Source organism: Dendrobium catenatum, unplaced genomic scaffold, assembly GCF_001605985.2.
Source record: "Dendrobium catenatum unplaced genomic scaffold, ASM160598v2 fragScaff_scaffold_313, whole genome shotgun sequence".
In the NCBI taxonomy this organism is placed as follows: Eukaryota; Viridiplantae; Streptophyta; class Magnoliopsida; order Asparagales; family Orchidaceae; genus Dendrobium; species Dendrobium catenatum.
The window spans coordinates 1600105-1624167 of NW_021318775.1; the positions used below are offsets into that span (position 1 = coordinate 1600105).

At 33.9% G+C, this 24063-nt stretch overlaps 1 protein-coding gene across 1 annotated transcript in view; it reads right to left on the reverse strand.

Annotated features, from left to right (window-relative positions):
* Nucleotides 1-24063, reverse strand: part of LOC110105040 (protein CHROMATIN REMODELING 5) — a 61860-nt gene that overhangs the window by 10255 nt on the left and 27542 nt on the right. Inside the window, exons 11-19 of the mRNA XM_020834393.2 lie at nt 17098-17191; nt 16344-16431; nt 16106-16240; nt 14405-14596; nt 14232-14299; nt 9903-9996; nt 9520-9644; nt 9370-9433; nt 538-747 (exon numbers count right to left, since the gene is read on the reverse strand). Coding sequence (XP_020690052.1) covers nt 538-747; nt 9370-9433; nt 9520-9644; nt 9903-9996; nt 14232-14299; nt 14405-14596; nt 16106-16240; nt 16344-16431; nt 17098-17191 — 1070 coding nt within the window. The remainder of the gene's footprint in view (nt 1-537; nt 748-9369; nt 9434-9519; nt 9645-9902; nt 9997-14231; nt 14300-14404; nt 14597-16105; nt 16241-16343; nt 16432-17097; nt 17192-24063) is intronic.

The window sequence follows — 24063 nt, forward strand, 5'->3', positions numbered from 1 at the left end:
AATAATAAAAAAAATAAGCTACGGTGTGAGCCATATAAGTAGATTCAATTAGGGTAATTCCCAATTATGCAAACGCATCTTGATCAGGTAAATCAGTACAAGTGCAAGAAATTGCAAACCTAAGCCTATTTACAAATGTACAATGTTCATTTCGAATACTTGGAAGTTGGAAACAACAACTTGATCAGAAGAATAGGAACATACAAAAGATTCTATCAATGGCTGCCAAAAAAGGAAAATAGAATAGTAAACTTTATTTTTTAGTTCAATGATAACTTAACATCCACAAGCAGAAAATGCAACATGTAAGTAAAAAAAATCTCCATTGAAGTGCAATTCTCTAGTGGCTTCCACTTCTAAAATGAAAAGTATGAACCAAAAAAATGGTCGTTCAATGTCCTGTACAGTAAAAGAACATGTTTCACTTGAGGCGCTCAGATTATATGATGAAGAAAAAATGTGCTAGCATTGGATGATCAATCAGAAAGACAACTAGTCTCCACCTAAATTTCTAGCATCCAAAGAGGAAAAGGATACCTGAGAGAAAATAAGAACGCGGTGATTTGTTTCTCGAAGACGAAGCAACAATTTATCAAGTATAACTAGCTTCCCACTGCTCAAAACAATGCGCTCAACTTTATTGCTATCACTACCATTGTCCCCACCATAACCATGATCTGCGCTCTCAAACAAGAAAGGATGATTGCAACATTTTTTCAATTCCACGACAATGTTTAAGAGTGACACCTGCAGGTAATGAAGTTTAGGATCAGTATCTAACATCAACAAACGGTCAAAACATGCATATAAATAGAGCAACATAAATATTCTTTTTACCGTAAGTGAAAATTGAGGAAACCTAGCATGTTAAGAGATCAATCATGAACTTGTCTAATGCAGATAACAAGTATTAAGGGAAAGGGAAAACAATAAAGATGATGCATCATATTTATATTGCTATTTTTTCAATTAATTAGATTCAGATTATGTTGAATGGGAAATAGCCTGTCAACAAGCCTGATGATTTGGTATCAAAATCATACAAACACAACAACACAAATTACTCTAACCAATTATCAATAATGAGTAGCAAATGGGTGCTAGACAAACCACAAAATACATAATGCTTGTATCCAAGTTATTAAGAATATGTATACAAAAGCTATTACTTGTGTTCAAACAAAAGTTGGTTTGACCAAGTATTTTCCTATTTTAGTTGGATTACATCAAGCATCAGCTTTAAGCATGTATCTTTTTGCTTTAGTCATGGATTCTTACTAGACGTTTGTAAGAGGATGTACCCTGATGTATGCTTTTTGCAGATGGTATTCTTCTTGTTGATAAGACTAAAGAGGGTGTTGAAAGAAAACTAGAATTATGGAGGTCAACCTTAAAGTCTAAAGGTGTTCGTTTAAATAGTTCTAAAACTAAATATATGAAGTGTAAGTTTAGTAACAATAAACTTAGTAGTAGGAAGGTGACATTGGGTGATCAAATCATTTAAAAGAGTACACGTTTTAGATATACTGGGTCTATTGTGCAAAGTGATGTTGAAATAGGTGGAAAAATTATTGGGATAATTCGAGCTAGATGGTTGAAATGGAGGAATGCATTGGGGGCATGTTGTGTGATAGAAAAGCACGCCTCAAACTTAAGGGAAAATTTAATAAAATGGTGGTGAGACTTGCAATGCTTTATGGATCAGAATATTGGCCATTAAAAAAGAAGCATAAAATTAAATTTAGTGTTGCAAAAATGATGATGCTCAAGTGGATGAGTGATTTATATTTGGAGACAGAATGCTAAACGAGTATATATGTGAAAAGGTTGGAGTAGCTCTAGTGGCAGATAAGATTAGAGAAAGTCGCCTTAGATGGTTTAGTCACATACAACATTAGCCTTTCGATGACCAAGTGATGTAAGACAAACATGCGACAAGGAGTTGCTTAAAGAAATTTACACGCTTAATATTTCGAGAACAATATCAAATAAAACTTATGCCGATTTAAACGCTTAAGATAAAACAATAAGGCGATAAAACAAGCTTAGGCTAAATTACATGCGTAGGAGTTAAGATCGTAAAGTAGCCAATTTAATTTAACATTGCATACATAAATGATTTTCAACTATAAATCTCAATGCTAACAATAAGATTAGGCACAATGCAAGAATCCCTCACTCAACTCTCTAGTTCTCTAAGCTTTAGTGAGGGATTCTTGCATTATGCCTAATCTTATTGTTAGCATTGGGATTTATAGTTGAAAATCATTCATGTATGCAATGTTAGATTAAATTGGCTACTTTACGATCTTAACCCCTACGCATGTAATTTAGCCTAAGCTTGTTTTATCGCCTTATTGTTTTATCTTAAGCGTTTAAATCGGCATAAGTTTTATTTGATATTGTTCTCAAAATATTAAGCGTGCAAATTTCTTTAAGCAACACATCTTGTCGCATGTTTGTTTTACATCACCAAGTTAGGAGATTAGCCGTATTAGAACTAGCCTATGTTAAGAAAAGTAGAGGTAGACCTAAAAAGATTTGGTTAGAAAGCATTATAATCTTTTTTATTAGATTTAAATGAGAATTTGCCTCTTAATAGGACACAATGGAGAAAAATAAGTCATGTAGCCAACCCCACATAGTGGGATAAAGGCTTGTTGTTGTATTGTTTCTAATGATTCATCAAATAAACAGATAAGTTCACCAAAAAAATAGAAGAAAAAACATAAGGAATGGCTATAGATACAAACTAGAGATACCTTTTAAATTTTCAATATTGTTAAGTTTATTTGGGTAGAAATGCACTTACTTCACCTTCACTTTTTTTCCTTAGAAAATTTGTGTGATTGCAAGGGTTAGGTCAATAGCAATGTAAGAATCAAGTCATGCAATTATGTGCATGCACAAAAAGATAAGCAATAAGGTTTGTTATATTTCATCATCATTATCATTAACCATGTAGCCTTCATCACAACTAATTGAGGTTGGCTAGTGAATCATATTTCTTCATTCATTCTTAGTTAGTTCTATGTACAAGAGGTTTTAAACATATTTTGTTCTACTATACACAATTTCTAGTCTATTAATTTTGATCTGCCACTTTACCTTCATTATCCTTATTCATAATCTACCTACCAACACATTGGTGCATATTTCTATAATATCCATTTTTTGTGGAAATGTGCAAATTTGGCTTAATTAAATTAAACCTCAAAATACCAATTTTAACAAAAATCATCAAAAGCATGTCATTGTGTTCTACTAATCAAATGAAGCAAATTAATATATAGAAAAAAAGAATATGTCAATTTGCGAGGGAGTGGAAATTATGTAATTAATTTTGATTTTACTTATTTCCCTAAAGTTTTTAATTATTTCTACTGATCATTTATTAAAGTTATTGTCATTTATTAAAGTTATTGTCGAAGAGCAGGGTTATATTTCAAAAATCCAACTTTCAATGGCATGCATTGGGTTGATCTTAAGACAAATAGGTAAATGACATTAATTAAGTAATTTTTATTCCTTCCCGCTTTAACATAAGCCTCATTACTTGGATAGTTGATGTGAAACGAATAGGAATTGCATTCGAGATTATAAAGAAATTGATTTAAGCTTTGCAATATAAACTAATGTTTCACAAGATTAGATGCTTAGACTTAAGGCCATCAATAATGTAAAGGCAATCAATTGCAAGATAGAATAACAATCACTTGAGAATGATCTCAATCATAAAGATAAACTTAAATATTGTAAACAAGAGATCCCACACTTAACAATTAGAAAAGTCACTCACTCAAGCTTGTCTAGTAAGGGTTAGCGGGAAAGAATATTAGCAAACCAAGCGATGCCACCAAGTTGAAAAGACACCTAGAGTAGTAGCCCAACGAAAGTTCGCCAAAGAGGGAGAAGACGTGAGTGGGTACCAAATGTTCTGCCAACTTCCGGACGGTAGATGCTCTTCAATTGATGACGCCAACATGAATAAGGTGTGATTGATGTGATCTTCTATGGAGTTGTCCACTTATGGGTCGAGGTCGAAGAGGATGGATTGATGACTATTCACTAAACTTTGATTGTCGTAGAGGAATCCCCAATCACGATTCGGATCGGCCATGCACTAATCAAGGGGATTGTCGATGGAGGGAGGCCTTCTTCTTTCTTGGAGTGGAGCTCATGAGGCAAGAGGGTTTCCAAGAGGTGGGAAGGAAGAGGGGACGGCTAAGGGAAGAGGGGCTTGCTTTTGGTGGACTTAGGCTTTGGGTTTGGAGAGGGGAAATAATACAAAATTTGAAATTAGTTTCAGATTTTAGTAAAATAGGAAGATGGGTTTAAGAATTTGTAATTTGAAAATCAAATTCAAGTGGAGGGAGATTAATGAAGAGAGAGGAGGGAGATCCCATGGACGGGCCAGCAGCATGCATGGGGTTGGGAGGGATTTGAATTTTCAATTTGAAATTCAAATTAATTTCAATAAGGGTGGCTTGATTGGGTGGTAACCAATGAGGGTTTAATGGGGATTTAATGAGGGTCTAGGTGGCAAAATTGGAGAGAGAAAGGGCTAGAGAGGGGGACAGACCACATAAGGGGAAATTTGAGGGGTTTGCATTTAATAGGTGGGCCCGAAAAGGATTTAGTTGGGGATTGCCATTAAACCTGAAATTGATTTCAAATTTTAATAGATTTAGGTCTCTTAATATACGTTATTAATAGGGAAAATTTAGAATTCAAATTTGAATTTGAATCTACATGAAGCAACTTTCCAAATTAATGAGGACGCAATTAAAGAAATTATGAACGATTTTGAAATTTGAAATTCAAAATCCTTGGGTGGTGGGTTGATGGCCGACGGCTTATAGGGCTTGGGGAGGCCGGCGGTGAGGGTTTGGGTGGGGTTGGTGGTGGACGGGTGAGGGGAGGCCGGCGACAACAAGGGTGAGGTGTTGGGTGGGGTTCGGTTTTTGGGAGGAGGAAAGGGTATGGGTGGTTTGGAAGGCCGACGGGTAGGGGCTAGGAGGGGGAGATGAAAGTATAATGAAATTAGAAAAGAAAAGAATGGAGCCGTGAACCTTGGAATCCACCGAAGGATGACGGGTATTGCTCTCACCCACGTAGGATCTCTCCTCTCATGAACTCACTTAGAGATCAAGCAAAGAAAACAAAATTTCATTCAATATTCATCATCCCCTCTCATACAAGATGAGGACCTTATATATAGGCCTTCAAACAAATAGAAAAGAAAGACAAGTATGCCCTCGGGGCTACAACTCAAACACAAACAAATAACGGGTACAATCGTCACAACTAATAAAAGAAACACAAATACAAAATAAAAATAAAGTTGACCTTGTGGCGAACAAGTTCCTGCAGGCGAGCTAAAATGCAGCAATCAAGTTAACCTTGTGGGCAACCGGGGTTGTTTGAAATTCTTTGCAAATAATAGTCCAGAGTTGTACGGGAGCAATTGTGATGCTAACTCGACGGAGTCGAGTATTCTCCCACCTGGGGAGAATGATGCGGACATCGGCGACTGAGTGGCAAAATCGAGAGGGAAAATCCATGACAATTTGGATTTCAAATTTGAAATCTTTCCTAATTGGTGTTCCTCCCATCAATTCCCCAATTAAGGCATTAATGACCTCTTAATTTGAAATCAATTTTCAAATTAATTTCCCCCCATTTTCATTCAAATCCTGAAATTAATTTCTGGATTTGAATTAATCTCTCTCCCCTCTCTCCCTAGACCCGCCGGCCCCCTCTTTGGGCTCCCTCCTTTACTCCCCCATTCATGGCATTAATTTCTTTGATTTGAATTTTAAAATTCAAATCAATTCCCTCCAAATTTAATCAAAACTGAAATTAAAATTCAGATTTTGATTAAATTCCTAATTGCTCCCCTAATCCCTCCCTGAGCCATTAATCCCCCACAACCCCACCTCTTTAATTCCTTCTTAAAACTCCTCTTGCCGCTGGAAAGGAATTTGGAAACTAATTTTCAAATCCCGTAACTCTCACCTTTGGCTTTAATTTAGGAAATCTTTCCTAACATTAAAGCCTCTCTTTCCTGTAGATTCACGGATTCAAGGATTGGATTTTTCCCACCGTGCACATAAGCTCCCGTCCACAGACTAAAACATCCTCTCATAATTCTTTCTTCCCAGCACATAAAGTTAGAATGCCTTACTGAATTCTGAGATCAAATCTGAAAATTTCAGATTTCCTGAAGTGTATTTTTTCAGATTTTTGGAGAGGAGATCATCTCCTTAGCAAAGCCTATTCTCGTTCTACATCACTTCTGATCAAGGCCGTCGCTCTGCGCTGCTTCCGATGATAGACATTCCGGAATCTCCTATTGATGTCCTCATCAATAGCTCTCAGTGTTGGTTGTTCTAGTCGTTAGAGTTCACATGCTCGAGCTTCTGCCTACAAAGAAATTCAGGTAAGGAAGAAGAAGGACAAGGAAAAGAAGAGGAACAAGAAGAAGAGGCAGAAGTAAAAGAGATAGAGAAAGAAGAAAAGGGAGGAGAAGAAAAAAAAAAGGTAAGATAGTAGTTATTGTAGAATTTTTAAGTAGCAATTATTTTGTAAGAGCCTAATTTAATTAATATTCAATTTTTATATTAGGTTTTAAGCAATGTTTAAGGAGGAAATTTTTAACAATTTAAGCATGTACGAGAAAAGAAATTGTGAGGTATGTAATATTACGAATAATCTAATGTACTTATTTTTACAAGTAGAAATTTGTGCGAATTGTCAAAAATAAGAAACTTGAGCTGGCGTACATGACATATACACGTAAAAGGGTACGAGGTGTCCGAATTGTGGAGATAGCTCATAACAAAGGTAAGATATACAACTTTTCTAATTCAGAAAGCAAGTACTTTGTTTCTTACATCTACAATAACACTTGAATCAGTTGAGTATGTTATTCATTAGCAATTTTACATATTGTGGAATAAAATCTTAAACTGATATATAGGTCTTGAACATAATTATATCTTCTATTCAATGATGCACGTTTAAACGAAAAACATGCAATCTATACAATATTTCTTTCATAAACATATCATATTACTTGTTAGTGTAAATCTATACATCATAAATGTTACGATAAAGTAAATGCACTGATCAAATTTTGCTAAGCATGAGAAAATATCATGCTAGGTGATGGGAAGACATTGATATATATTATGATATCTGCGGAGGCGGGGCAATGCGACTTTAATGGGTAATGCAACATAATGATATGTTTATGATACTTGTGCAGGTGGGCAATGCTTCAATGAGCAATGCGACCCAATGGGCAATGTGACCTTTAATGTAGTTCAATAGCAGGTATTGGGTTTCACCTGGGCTCTACTGAATGGTATAATGAAGTGTAAGAGCTATGTTTACGTTATGTGGCCTGTAACTAGACATCTAGACATGACACATTTTTAGACAAGAGATAATGTGAATTGTGAAAGATAGGATGAGTAAGTAAATGGAGCATCTAAGTGATGAAATCCAAGAGAATATCTAAATCAACTTGCGTGATATTGTGTTACTTGTATCACCATGATAGACATTCTATTATTTTGATTCAGATGTGTATATTCATGTAATAGAATTTATTTATAAACAGCTTATAAATGATAATGTTCGTAATATAAAGCAGGCATGGTTTATGATTATGTACAGTCATCTCACGTAAATGCTGGCTATTATTTTGTATGCCTAAATACTGCATTCGGGATGCTTATCCTCCTGAGCCTCATAGCTCGCTAGAATTTTATTTTAGTTGTTTTTGCAGGAAAGAGCAAAGATAAAGTTGAGGCTGAGTAGAATCACGTTTACTTTATATTTTATGTTTTATATTCTATAGTGTAAAAGAAGTGTAGATTTGAGGTTGGTAGGGCGTTTATCATATGCATGTTTTTGGGGTTATAGTTGTTATATATATATATATATATATATCAATTAAATTTTTTCTGCTTCAGCTTGAATAGATACGATGATATCTTCATAAATGCTTTAATGTAAGATAAATTATATAAATTCCTTTGCTGCATCCCACGTTGAACGGTAAGGAGAAGGTCAGCGTAGGCATGACACTGTCACTCCGCATTATACATGCCCAAAACACCTATTGTTTATTTTCTACCATCTTCAAAAAATGTGGCCCAACCATCTGGCTAAAAATATTACCTAGCAAACACTAACTAATTGAGATAATTAAATAAGGTACTCTCCCACCTATGACAACTCTAAAATTCAACTAAGGATGTTTGACTCCATGCAATTTAGATTAATAAATGATAATTAAGACCATTCTTTCCAGTTTCTGTTTAGACATCAAGATTTAGGTAATATAGGTACCATCCAATTTGGTAGCTATTCGCATTACCTCAAACTTTGCCTAATAATGCTATTAATTTACCCAGTATGAGAGATAAGATCATACCAAACATTTTTCATAATAATTAAAAAAAAAACACCAAGAAAAATAGAACAAACAGCCCCTTAAGAAAAAATTTCAGTCAAGTTAAACCTTGTAATTTGAGTTCAAGATCATCATTATTTGGTTTCCTAGATCAGAGAAACGTAAACAGATAATTGTTTATCTTATATCTCTTGGCATTTTTTAATATCATAAATAATTCTCATATCAGAAGCTTTAACTTTCCTGTTTTTATTAGCCTCCACTTGAATGAGGTCAAAATCAAGTTGCAAATCTAATTTATTTTATTAAGCAAAATAAACATTGCAATTTCAATTTAGGATGATCATTAAATGGTTGTCCAAATAAAAGAAACCTTAATTGATAATTGTTTATCTGATCTCTCCTGAGATGTTTGTATATTGTATGCAAGAAAAAAAGTCAAATGAGTCATACATAAGTCCATCACTAGTTAACTAATTGGATAAGTCATCATGTACATTGATTATGTTGCCAAAACATCTGCACCATGGGGCAAAGCATTGCATTCATAATCTTTCCACACATCCATCTTAATATTATGATTTATGCCAATCAATTTAGCTAGCATTGACTTCTATGTTAATCAACACTTGAATAAATGTAGCATTAGCTGGTCTGGTCTAATTATAGTTTAGTAATATTTACATACAAACTTCCATGGCACTTTCATTGCATAATGAATATGAATACTTAATTAATTTTAAACATCCAATTTTCACAATACAACTTATGTCCTCATCTTTGTTGCTTGATCCAGATATTATGACATACAGAAAACTTGATTACACGCTTTAAAAAATACTTGTAAATTAACTGGAGGTTTTCTTGCAATAGCATAAACATTCACATCCAATTAAATACAAAAATAACTCATCAGTACATGACTGGGTATTAAACTTAATAACCTGATTTCCACGAACTCCTTTATTGAGATTATGGAAGTTACGCTCCAATATCCACTTGTAATACCTAATTTAACATATAGATAAGAAGATGAAACAAACATTAAGAAAAAGTTAAGGAACACTCTGACTGCAACCTAACGAAAATCTCACTGTTTCTGAAGAGGAGACATTTCCACTCGAAGGATGCGCTCAATTTTGGGGGGCAAAGATTTCTCCACATCCTTTATAACTCTTCGTAGAATGTGTGGCCGCAATTCCTTGTGTAGATTAGCTAGCTAAAGGCAAATTCAAATCACTTCAGAAAAAAAAGAAAAATGCAGATAAAAATTTCAAATGTTTCTACAATAGAAATTTAATAGCAAATGCAACACTTAAAAGGAAATCAATTGTGATAAGGCATTTCGAAATCCAATCACTAATGGTTGAAATAAAGCAAATATGATAGTTACGATAAGAATGCCAACAAGGATAAATAAAATAGTAGATGCACAAATGCAAGACAAATGAGAATTTATGCAAGCTAAATATTGTACCTCAATTTCATTGAAAGAACTTAGATTTTTGTAATTTTCAACAAAATCATCTTTGCTGCTAAACTTTCCAGCATCAAGAAAATGTAGAAGAGCCCTGTCAGTCGTTAAAACAAGTTTGAATGAAATGCCTCAGTGCCGAAGATATATATTCTCTAAGTAGAATATTTCATGTATTAGCATATTTATTCTCTACGCTACACTATAGAATATGATTGATCATGACCATTTAGCAAACATCTAATCCAAGTTTCTTATTCAAACAATTTACCAAAAGAAAATAAACAATAATTCTAATAAAAAGTAATCAGCAACTCGGTCAATTAAAAGTTTAAAACATCTACATTAAATAGTATATTCCAGTCATCTATATATTTAGGCATCCTCTCCAGGGAAAATTATTAGGTCGGACATCAGACATAGAGATACGTCCGATGTCCAATAAAATATTTACATGTGGAATGTACACGTGTCCGCGGAATTTTAAGTCAAGCGCGCCAAAAGCGCAGATAAAGCACAAGTAAAGCGCAGGTAAAGTGCAGGTAACGCACAGTCAAAGCACAGTCAAAGCGCAGTCAAAGTGTAGTCCACGTGGCAAATTTTAATTGGATATCAGGACCTGTTTTTAGGTCCGGTGTCCGGATCTAATAATTTCCCCCTCTCCCGACACTATTTTCGGATGCAGAAGGAGCATGCCTATACATCCTAATCTCTGATGGTCCAAGATGATGGTCCAAGATGATGTTCCAAGAGTGTGATGGAGTGCATTCAACTACTAGCAAGATCAACATGCATTTCTCAAGTAAGCAAAGCAAAATCATCATCACATGGTACGTGCTCGAAGTCAAGAGCAAGCTCATCTGACACTATGAGGGCTCCCTCAACATCTGCCTTCAATAATACCAGAGATCAAGAGAGAATTTAACCATTCTATCAGCACAAGCTGTTGCAACTCAAGTTGATCAAGGAGTTGCCATCCATTAGCCATTACAACCGGAGATGCTTCGCCTACAATGTAGCAAGTTGCCATCCATTGGCCATTACTAGCAATGAGGTGTCAACGCCACCACCAACATATCACCCCATTTCATAATCATAGGTAGGCAGTTAAACCATCAAAAGAAGATTATTTTAGATAGATTTAGCAAATATCCATTAAGAAGATGTTTAATTTCACACTGATTACTAAATTTCCCAATATATTTAGATGCCTCGAAGAATCTTTGGGCTAGACTAAACCCGCCTCATTAGTTCCTGATTGCTGAAGTTTATAAATTATAATTAGTAAAACCCAAATCAACAAAGAAAATAGATAAAATCTATAGCATTTAGAAGCTTCTTCTGGAAATCATTTGGTATCTTATCAAAAAATAAGCAATCGGATATTCAGTGATAAATAAAAAAAACATTTATAAGAACAAAGTTGGAAAATTAAAAAAAACAAATTTAAAGCTTGCATCATTATACTAAACATGAACAAAATAATAGAACAGATTATTACATTCAAATTATCAGCATAGAATGGCAGAAGCAATGTTCCATTTAATGTTAAATGGTCAGAATTAAGAAAATATCTGTAGTTATCATGATTACCAACCATGATACTCTAATCCGTAAAACCCCAACTTACATTCCTTTTCTAACAGAATTTCCCCCGATTGGTAGACAATAATTGTACTTTAGCCGGTTGATAAAGAAGTGAATCAAGATATGGTAATAAAAGTGCAGATATAAAGGATATCCTAAGAAAGTTAAACTGCAAAATATAAGACGACTTGGCTACAATATCAAGAAGAAACGTGCAAACCTATGAAACAATTCAAATGAGCAAATGAAAGTAATTAGAAGTAAAGAGTGAAAACTACAGATATTTGTATCATCAAAGCAATAGTCGGGAAAGAAGTGGAAAAAAAAAAAATTGGACCAGAAACTATAACTTCCAGTATTGAAATACAAATTTAATAACTCCCAAAGTATCTGTAATATTTTCATTATATCATTAGAAATTCATAGAAGAGACTATGTACTAGCTTGCCAAAAGAAATGTAACTCAGTATCTTTAAATAACTAGTGCAAGCCCGGATAATCACATAAAACTAGTAGTAGATACAAATCTCAAATAAAGTACCTAATTCAGGCAGTGCCACATCGTGCCTCACCGTTGGCAAAAAGACCTAGTAACTAGAATGCATCCATGAATTGGTAAATTCCCTCTGACAAATACACCAAAATATTTTGATGCGGCAGTAGTCTAATTAGTCCGTCATGAATTTATGTATTCAGTATCAAGTGATAATTCTGATTATTCTCGAAGTTAATTCTTAGTTTAAATCTAGTCATTATTTAGGAATACTTGTCATTTTTATCCTGTTTAAGGGTACTTTTGTAATTTTCCAATAAGGCCCAGAGTTTCCGAAATTCAATTAGTTGAAGATGAAAATGAAATGGCAATTGCTTTTTCTTGGCTTCTTCCTCATATGATCCCCTTTCTCTAAACCTTAGGAATTCTTATTGATTTCTTGCTCTCTATCTTGCGTCTCCCTTCCTCTAAGTCATTCATCTCATCTATTTTTATCTTTATCTCAATTTTCCCTCTACACAGAAAGCTTCCCATTTCATTGCCTTGCTATTTATCATTTTAATCCAAGTAAAAATTCTTGAGCCAAGTAAACAACTATTGCACTCCACATCGGATCATCAGTTACTTGCTAGTGCAGCTACACATGCATCACTCCATTTGTTTGTTTTTATATTTGCATCTCTTAGGCTTGCATGCTACCAGCAGATAATGTGTACTCACCTTTGCTTGCACAGCTCACTTATCTACTAACTAAAATTGCTTATGATGTTGAATCCATGTGTCTTTGAGCCCAATCACATACTTGCATATTTGCATCTTTGCAAACTCACCTACTATTAAAACTAACCCAATCAAACCCAGATAGCCTAATTGAATCATAAAACCCAATAAAAAAGGATTCAAATTCAGTTCATCAATATTTTAGTCATGTGCTTCTGTCGTTGCAACCATGGGTCTATGAGCCCAATCACATACACAAATATTTGCATCTCTGAAAACTAGCCTACTATTCTAACCAGCCCAACCAAGCCCAAATAGCCTAACCCAACCATAAAACACAATGAAAAAAGAGTTCAAATTTAATTAATCAATATTCTAGTCATGTCAAATCAATATTGCCAATCGCATGAATATGCCAAAACTTTAAATGTCATTCAAGAGAGTTGATAATGCACTTGAGCATTTCTCATGAAAGTATTCTGTCAATATTTTTTTATGGAGTGATATTATTCCATTATTGTCTTACTACACAAGACGGATTTCACATTCATCTCTTCCTGAAGATGGATGTCGCTAGCTCAGAAGTACAAAAAACGACCTTCAGCTTTTTCTGTGATAGCATTTTAATTCTCTAGCATAGAGTTCTTTGCCGCCTAGATAAATTGATAAAGTGTAAGCCTTCCTTAGTCCAACCAATATTAATGTACTGATCCCCCTCTTATTATATTTCTCCATGAAACGGATGTCCCACTCATAACTCATTTTTTGAGATGGATTTCCTATTTGTCACTTATCACGTAGATGAATATTGTTAGCTCTGTAGTATAGTCATTGGCCTCTATTTCCTCTTCTAGCAATATTTCAACTGAGTAGAGTTCTTTGTTGCATTGGGGAATTAATGCAATGTAAGTTTAACTTAATACATCATAAGTTTATGTTTACTATATCATTTAATCGTAAGTACTTGTATTTAAATTAATTGTTAGTAATTTAACCATCAGTTGTTATTTAGGACTATTTGGTCATTTTCATATTTGTTTATGGGTTGTTTTTATTTTTTTATTTTTCATAAGGCATATTTTTATAAATATTGCCCAAAATCTATAATTTGATTAATGTAAGTTGATAATAAAAATAGCAATCGCATCTTCCTCAAGGCTGATCCCCCCTCTTTCTCATAATCTTAGAGTTCTTTCTTTCCTTCATCTTCAGCTTATGCTTCCCCTCTTCAGGGGCATCTTTATTCTAATGTTTCATCTCTTTTTCTCGTTATCTCTCTTGCTTCTCTCTCTAAACGGAATTCCCAATGCCTCGCTCTATGTCGCAAATCATGATTGAAATGACTAACAATTATAAATATATATAAGAGACTAATCACATGCTAATCACACTAACCAAGAAGCACTTAAAAAGGCCACAGCCCACATCTAGTGATAGAACCGGAATTAAGAACAAACCCCGCTAAATAGGAAAATAAAAAATTCTGTATTTCATCAATATTTCAAATAAAAATTTCAGATAAAGAAGCACACCATAGCTCCTCAACACTGTTTTGCAGAGGAGTGCCAGTAACAAGAAGCTTGTTCTTTGTACTAAATTCCTGTATCACCAAATAGATCAATTAAGACTATCTTTAAAATTTTAATCAAATAATATATATTTTCTATTGCTAGAAAGGGGTTGAAAAAGATTATAATAAACATACCGACAAAGTTGTGTATAATGATGCCTCGCTATTCTTCAGCCTATGAGCCTCATCAACCATAAGGTAGTTCCATCTGATCTTAGAAAGCACGGCTTTGTCTTTCAATAGAACTTCATATGTTGTCAACAACGTATTAAATTTAATGTGTCTGCTACTTCCATTGTTATTATTAAACTCATACTGCTGACAAACCTGCTCCCCGGAAAAAAAAAAAAACATATATATATTTCTTATCAAAATTATGTACAACTTTCATGCCTCACAATAATAAGCAAAGCAGAAAAAAATGAATCGCATACTTTATCTGGTGGAGAAGTAACTAGCCAAAAAGCTGATTATCTTTAAAAAAAAACAAATGCACAAGAAATATTGACCAAAACGATATCGAAACAAATAGACAAATTACAGAACATGATTACATAAACTTAAAATTTTAACAAAAATTCTATTATAAATATGACAAAATCTAGAAATTTTCCAATCATATTTAGAATCCTATGCTGATAAATTTTAAATATCGAATAAAGGTGGAATGGTCATCAGTTTCATTAGAAAAGCTCCTGTAATCGCAAAATTACCAACACAAATAAAACATTTCAAGTACTTACATGGTTGAACTATAAAACAAAAATTCTTATCATCCTCTATCTTTTTTAAAACTTTAGTCTGGAAGATCTGAAAACTTCAGAACTTGGAGCAATGAATATATATCCAAATTTGTAACTAGTGACTTAGGGATCATAGGAATTTGGATCAAGAAAGAGCTTTCAACTATGCAGGAGTACTACAGCTGGCGTGTTTTTGCCCTTAGTAAGCTCTTTTTGACTCGCACCAAAGGATAGGCGGATTGAGCATTGTGGAAAGGCAATAAAATCAACTCAGTAGGAACGCTAAGCCTTAATGACGCAAGTTTTCTCGTAGCACACTCAAATATTCAAGATCATTTGCCCAGAACAAGGCCAAAACAAGCCAACACCAGGAAGGATTATTGATTTACCACGACTCTGAATCAATTTCTAACTCCAGGATTTGAAAAGGACAAAAAGAAACAGAGAAAGCTTGCAGCTGTCAAGTTTAATCTGAGCAACAGGCTAACCCAATGCATACACCATGAATCGAAGTCAGTATTCTCCTACAAATACTAGGCTCAATGCACAAGTTCAACAAATAGAAATAGGGTTTTTTGTTAATCTTAACAACCAATTAAGCATCAAAAAGCAGCCAAACTGTCATAACCTGTGATCAAGAAATAACGATGGCTTTTCGAGTATCAACTAAGCCATTCAAGGAAATGAGCCATTATAAGTAGAAAGTGAGAGAATTCTCAAAATGGTCCCTAAGAATACACACTAATTTTCCGTTAGAATTATAAAGGAAGCCAACACTCCATCCACACCACAATGCAACTAGTAGCAAAATTTGGTATATGGTTATATGTCTATAGTCAAATATTGAAACCCACTTTGCACATACAAAAATAGATGGTAATAGATGCTTCAGTAGCAAGGTTACCTGAATAGGTTTCAAACAAACACGACTCACAAAAATTAAAACATCAAGCAAAATTTAAAAGAAGGGTGCAAAATTTTAAAGTGAGACATAAATTACCAACCTATAAAAAATTTTAAACAAGAGTTGATTAGGAATTGCAATGCAAGCAAGCATAAACAAATTAAATGATGCAATAAAAGAAAGACTAACCTCTCTGCTAGCACGATTTCCAACATATACAACTATATTCATTTCAGGGAGCCACTTCTTAAATTCCTTTGCCCAATTAGATAAAGTTGAAAGAGGAACAACAACAAGAAATGGACCATGAATTTGTTGAGCATACTGTAACAACACAAAACATAAAAAATTTGCATCAATCAAGCAAAAATAAATATGCAAATAAGAAAGGTAAGAAACATCAAAGCAGAAACTACGAGAAGCCAACCTGAAGAAACCCTAACATAGAAACTGATTGCACCGTTTTACCAAGACCCATTTCATCAGCTAAAATGACATTTGTATCATTTCTCCAACTGCACGAATATAAAAGGGGGCATTATGAAGATATGGGGAATATGCCTTAACAGCGCAAATTAAAACAAAAACAAGCCTGCCAAGGTTTGCTAGAAGTTCCACATTGGTCTGTTAGTTTTGAAAGGTTCATAAAAGACCAAAAAACAAAGGGCACTCTTTTTCAAGTAATTTATTATCCACTGTCATCTAAAGCTTGAAATGAAGGAACTTTCATTGTCTTTCTCATCAACAAAAATGTCTAAAGCTTTCCTAGTGTGTGGTATACGAGTTAAAAAACTTTTCACAACCAAAACCATCAAGGTTGGAGTCTCCCCCAATCCTCCCTCCCTCTATAGGGAAATGACTAAAAACCTACAACCACCTAATCAACAAGTATGGCAAAAGGCTGCAGACTCCCCTCTCCCTCTCTCAGAAAACACACACAACCATCTATGTACTGGTCAAGTGGTGAATGGAACTGAGCTACACAAGAGATTAAAAGCTTGTGTTATACAAGGAGAAACTTTTGACCTTTCCCATGAATTATGAAGAATAAATAATACAAGAGCAAAACCATTTGAAACTTTAGTGGTAGAGATGACTAACAGACCTATGTGTACAAGTGAAATATCAATAACAAGTCATTGACCTGATTATAATTTAGCATATAGCAAAGCATTTAATACCTATTGACCAGAAAGTTCAATCCCTCAAGCTGATAATCACGTAGTTTGCCTCCTTTCAACCAATCAGGTTGCTCATCAAGCCTCCGTAAACTAGCTGTAAATAAAAATTGATACCCAATTTATCCACTAATATCATGTAATAGTAAATAAATTGCAATATTAATAAAGTTTAAGTGCAATGATGGGGGACCGGGGAATTATGATCAAAACAATAAAAATTCAATAAGCTTTCATGTAAAAAACAGCAGAAAACAAGGACAACTATCAAACTGCCGCATCTTTAAAAAAAGGAGATAAGATTAATGCAATTTATCCTTTATCATACTCGGAGGAAACCAACACACAAATGAAAGGGTAAGCTAGTGGTTCCTGCTGGCATAATCAAGGCAACTGGCAGCCCTCCCAAACTGGCATTTCCTGAAGTTGGTTACCTTGACAGCTTAACTTTTGACTCTCAATGGAAGGCTAATAGATTGAGGCCACTTAGGTCTTTTTACCACCTTTGTAACTCTATTTTTATGGCCAATTTCAGCCTATCCAAACGTGAAGTATTCAATTACCTTGCATATTTTCTTCTCTTCTACATATCTTTTCTAACATGATATCAAAGTCAATTCTTGGCTAATCAATGGTCAATGGTTACAAGAGGACCCTAAAAAAGACAAGTGAAGATGGAGAGAAGATATCCATGGAGCAATCACCTCTTCAAATAACATCCTACAAAATGAGAAGAACTTCCAATGGTTTCATTCAATTGAACGGTAATTCAAGGAGGAGAAAAAAATTGCATACTTAAATAACATCATTAGACAATCCAAAGGGATGAGACTTCCTTTACCACATCGGATAGCAACAACACAATGGTGATATATTGGCTTATCAATTCTATGGAAGAACATAATGAATCCATGCACTTAGTCCAAACACAAACAAGAAATTCGAGAAAAGCTAACATGGCATATTTAGAACTTGAAAATTCCACTCACTTATGTGAATTAAGAGATCCTGTGATCTCAAACAATAAGACATGAGCATCATTGAAAACTCCATCACACTTACAAAAATTTGGCAAAAACTAGAAAATTTTTAGCCAAATGATTGGAGTGGGGAGTGTGCAAGTAATTACATCAAAATTGTGAGAAAAAAATAAGAACCTATGATTTCCTTGCGAGCCTTGATAAAGATCAAGAAGTTTGTGGGAGAATCATGAGATTCATCCACCACAAAAAATTGAAATATTTGATGAGGTTTGAACAAAAGAAAGCAGTGGAAAAATAATTTTTGAAAGTACCAAGAACTATCTTCAAACTAAAGGGTCCACTCTTGTCATCAAAGGTCTGGAGCAAAACCTATGAAATGACTTGAGGCATTGAAAACCAGAAAATCTTTAGTATAATTTTCGTAAAAAAGTTTAATCACAAAAGAGAAAATTGTTGGAAAGTTTACACCAAGCCAAAAAGTTGAATCAATCCTGGAATTCAACTCAAAGACATTCATGTTTATCAAACCAAAAGGAAGGGACTAAGGATGAAGTTAGATATCGCATACAAATTACTCATCCTTGAAAAAGTTTCTAACTCTTCTCTTGTAAGCTTACAAAGATAACTTTCCTCTGCCCTCACTTGCATTAAGGGTGGCCAGAAATCCTGAATCATCAACATAGTGCATCAGATCATATGTGAAGTTGTGTTCTTCAATTCTCATCATATACTCCCTTATCTTGAAACCTCAAAGTCAAAATTGTTGATGATCTGTATCTCTACTTGTTGTGATAAGAACCAATAAATTAACTTTGGTCTCTAATCTCTATCAAATTTTTGTTTTAAATGTACCAAATCTCACATGCAATCTAATTAGTAAAGCTAGATATCAAAAGATTAGCTGCAAAATCGTTTACTCGTCTAAATAATATTAATTTTAGGGCCAGAGGTCAGGGAAGAAGAATTGCAACACAAGCAAGGTTGGAGGACTATAATACTTTGATGAGAAATCAGAAGAGAGTAAGCATGCCCTTACTATCAATAGTGAATTCTCTCCTCTTACCAAAAAAAAAAATTCAAATTATGTTAAGACATCATGGGTTGGTTATCTTAGTTTTTTGTACCTTCAAAACTTGTTCCTTATTTCTTTGAAAATAAAGATGCCTTTTAATGTGAAATATGTCAAAGAGCTAATTTTTGTGTATGCGTAGTGACATTTGGAGCCATCCTAATCTCAAAATCTTTTACTCCAAATAGTGGTTCGCTACTTTTATTGATGATCATAAACGTATGTGCTGGCTATACTTGTTGAAAGATAAATAAGAAGTGCAACATCTTTTCAAAAACTTCCACAACATAGTTAAAACCTCTGATAATATCTAAATTCTACATTCTAATAGAGGCACCAAATATTTTAATCATATTCATGGAAGTTATCTAAATCAAAATGGCATTATTCATCAAGATTTTTGCCCCAACATAGCTCAACAAAATGGAATAGCTGAAACAAAAAATAAAGACATATCTTAGAGGTGGCAAGATCCATTATGTCCACTACTAAAATTCCTAAATTTTATTGTAATAAGTGCTATCATCATGGCATTTTATCTTACAAATCAAATACCCTCTAATGTGCTTCAATTCAAAATCTTAATCGATATTTTTTTTTTCACAAATGCTCGTACTATTTCAAATATAACTCTTAAGATCGTTGAGTGTGTACTGACTACTGCCTTTTATCTACAATCACCAACCTAATAGGAATAAATTTGTACCAATGCGTTCAAATATATATCTTCCTCGAATATAGGGAAAATCAAATAGGGTATAAATATTATTTTCTTGAAGAAAAAAGAAAATCGTTTGTGTCTATGTACATCAACTTCCTTGAAAATAACCTTAAAAAAAATCCTCAAAAGGAAGATAAAAGAATAATGAAATTTAAAAAAAATTTCCTCTAAAATACTCCAAATCATAAAGACCGCTAAATATCTTAATCTCCCAAGGCCCAACAATATTGAGATTATTGATTCTTATTTTTCAAAATCTAATCCAACCAACATACCCAACACTTGATCCCACAAGATTACTTTCAACTTTGTGCTTACACTTGAAGGAAGCAACTAAAAAGGAATTAAATTCTTCTACTGTTGAAGCTTATCATAAATAATACATGCACTCGAGAAATTCACTCTCTTCTCCCATATGATATTATTAAAGACTCGTTTATTGCTCTAACCAAAGATGCTGGTGCCTAAACTCAACATTCAATAGAAAATATGATGACATCTGATCATCCATACCATAATCCTCAAAAGAAAACTCTGGTTTCCAGCTTAGTTGAAATTGAAATCCCAAATACTATAGAAAAGGCTTCTTAATAAATCAAAATGGTAAAAAATTATGCAAGATAGTATGAAAATTCTTGGAAAAACAAAACAAAACATGGGAGGTCATTTAGAGACCAAAGGATGCAATCCCTATTGGATGTAAAGGGGTATTTATAGTCAAATATTAGTCAAATGGATCCACTGATAGATATAAAGTATGGCTATTTACAAAAAAGTTCACCCAAGCTTATGAGATTGAATACTTTGTGACATTCGCTCCTATCGCAAAACTTAGCATGATTCAAGTTCTCTAAATGGCAGTCAACTTTGATTTGCCGCTCCACCAAGTGGATGTCAAGAATGTATTCCTAAATAGTGACTTGGATGAAAAAGTTTACATGGATCTTCCTCCAAGGATCACCGACTCTAGGAAGACATAGCTAGCATGCAAATTAACAAAAAAAATTAAGATTTTATGAGTTCAAATCAAGCTCCTAGGTCATCTCAGATATTTGGAATGAAATTAGAAACAAATCAAGTATTACCATTTTTCAAAGAAAATTTATTCTAGATCACTTAAAAGAAACTAGTTTAGCTGGAAGAAAACTTATCAACACTCCAAGTGATTCTAACACATAATTAAGTGATATTAACACCGGTACTCCAGTTAATAATGAAGAAAACAAAGATTATATGAGAAACTCACTTATTTGTCTGACACCAAACTTGGCATTGCCTATATTGTTAACATAGTAAGAAACTTCACGCATGCACCTCATGAAGAACACATGAGTGTTGTCACAATAATACTCAAGTACTTAAAATAATCCAAAGAAGTTGATTATCCTTTAAGAAAGAGGAATCTAAGATAATAAAGTCCTATGAAAATATTGATTGGGTAGGCTTTATAGTTAACAAAGTCAGGCCACCGCACTTAAGTATGGAGTAATCTTGTTAGATGGCATGGAAAGGAATAATGTAGAAGCTGGACCTCATATCCTTGGCTAGTAAGATTAGAAATTAATCTTAGTTAAGCTACTCCTAAAAGAATTGCAGGTAACTGTCAAGACACATATGATATTAGTATCATGACTATAAGACTGCGATCAACATATTGCACAATCTTGTCCAACATAATCAAATTAAACAAGTGGAGAAATATAAGCACTTTAAGAAAAAAAAATTAAAAATAGAGTTATGTCCATTTTATCCTCTCTTCTGATCTAATTGTTAGCATTCTAAATAAAGGGTTGACAATACCTCTATTTGAAAAAATGATGGACAAGTTTAGTAGAGTGTTGAATGTTATTGCATCTTCGAAAAAAAAAGGAAAAGATCTATGCAAATTATCTTCTAAAGAAAAGGATCAAAATAGTCCATTGACTCCTTATGAAGGACCAAAATAGTCTTTAACTATATTGAAGTACTATCAAAATAATCTCCAACTATATTAAATAACTATTTTGATCCCTCAACTCCTTAAAAAGAAACCAAAATAGTCCCACCATAGGATTACTTTGATTCTTTTTTAAAGGACTTGAGGGACCAAAATGGTTCTTTAATATAGTTGTAGACCATTTTGATCCTTCATAAAGAGTCAAAGGATAATTTTAATCCTTTTATCTGTACTACACTGGAATCTTTCCTTAAATAATATTGAGTTCACAAAATAGCAAGATGTGTTAGCAGTTCCTGTTGACACAAACAAGGTAACTAACAGCTCTCCCAAATAGACATTTTCTTAAAGCTATTTCTCTTGATGGCTCACAATTTGACCTAAATAGAATGTTGATGGATTTGGGCCAATTAGAGGTTCTTTTTTTTAGAAATTCTATCTATTATGTTTAATATTAATTTTACAATATGTCATGATATTCATATTTCCTTTCACACTATGATCAGTTAATTTCTTCCCTATTTTCACCTTTGTGACTCTCTATCTATAAGATCAAGTTGCGGCCTACTTAAGCAATTAAGTATGACTAATTTGTCTCTCTTTGTCTCCTCTTCCACTTCAGGTTTTTGCGGATGTTTTAGGTAATATTATGCATAATTTTTGGAGCTAAAACCTGAGGGTTTTTCTTTGATAGCTTGCGAACTATGTCCCCCTTTCTCTTCTCCTCTCTTTGACTTCGTCTCGGGCTTCTTATCTATTTCTTCTCTCCCAATTGTCCACCCCATTTGTATCTTTCTTCTCAATCAAATAAAAGCTTTTTAGGTATTTTTATGTTCTAATATATTGTTTGTCGTGTGAATTATAAGTGTTGTCCGTAAAAGTCTTAAAATGTTGTTGTGTCCTTTTATTTAAAGTTATAAGGTGTCGTTGTAATGTGTTGTCCTTGTTATTTGTTATTATCATGTATTTTGTCTATTATTGTGTTAATTTTTGTCGTTTATGAAAGGAAGACCATAGGTGTTTGCAATCTTAGTTTTTCCAAATTTTGATTGCATTAAATTTGGCATCAAAGCTTAGGTTTTTGTTAAGTCTTCCTTTTTTTTAAGTCTTGAAGAAAAAATAGAATATTAAAAAATGTAATTGAGTCAGAAGTTGGAGGAAGTAAGCAAGGTAATCTTGAAGAAGATATTCCTATGAGCCGATGGATTCAGACACAAGGAAATTCTACCAATCTCATACAGAACGAGTTATATAAAATTCAATATCAAATGTACTTCTGAATGAAAAAATACGGGAAGAAAAAGAAACTTCTGCAAGCCCAATTTAAGCAAGAAAAAGAAATGATCCATAGAAAGTATGTGGCCTTGATTCAAGAATTGGAAGTAGCGCCTTTGACTCGTCAGGAAAGTTCTAAAGTCATCCTCATCAGGAGATGAGATCTTTCAACCGAAGGAGAATTGATGTAAGCAAGTCATACCCATATATGGGAAATTAATAGTGGGCTGCATTTCATCTCTTGGGCTTGGCCCATTATCCATTAGCTGGCTTGGGATTTGCTGGCTTGAATTAATGGTTGATGAGTTCTGCTGCCATTTTCAGCTCATTAAAGCTGCTTCTGGGTTCATTCCCCTTGTTTTGGCCCTTCGTTTCCTCTGCCTACCCGGTTCCTTCCCCCTGGCGCTGTCCATTCGGTGGTTGTGTCCTGTTGCCCCTTCGTGTGCTGCTCCATTCGACTGCCTGTTGGCCTTTTGTCTCCTCTTTTTTGATTGGAATGAGTGGGCGACTGTTTGGGTTGTTTAGCTCCCTCTCTTCTCCTATAAATAGGGATTGTTTTGTGGCTATTTTAGGTAATATTATGGATAATTTTTGGAGCTAAAACCTGAGGGTTTTTCTTTGATAGCTTGCGAGCTATGTCCCACTTTCTCTTCTCCTCTGACTTCGTCTCAGGCTTCTTATTTATTTCTTCTCTCTACAAGTGTCCACCCATTTGTATCTTTCTTCTCAATCAAAGAAAAAAAAATTAGATGTTTTTATGTTCTAATATATTATTTGTCGTGTGAGTTATAAGTGTTGTTCGTAAAAGTCTTAAAATGTTGTTGTGTCCTTTTATTTAAAGTTATAAGATGTCATTGTAAAGTGTTGTCCTTGTTATTTGTTATTATTAGGTATTTCGTCTATTAATGTGTTAATTTTTGTCGTTTATGAAAGGAAGATCATAGGTGTTTGCAATCTTAGTTTTTCCAAATTTTGATTGCATCAG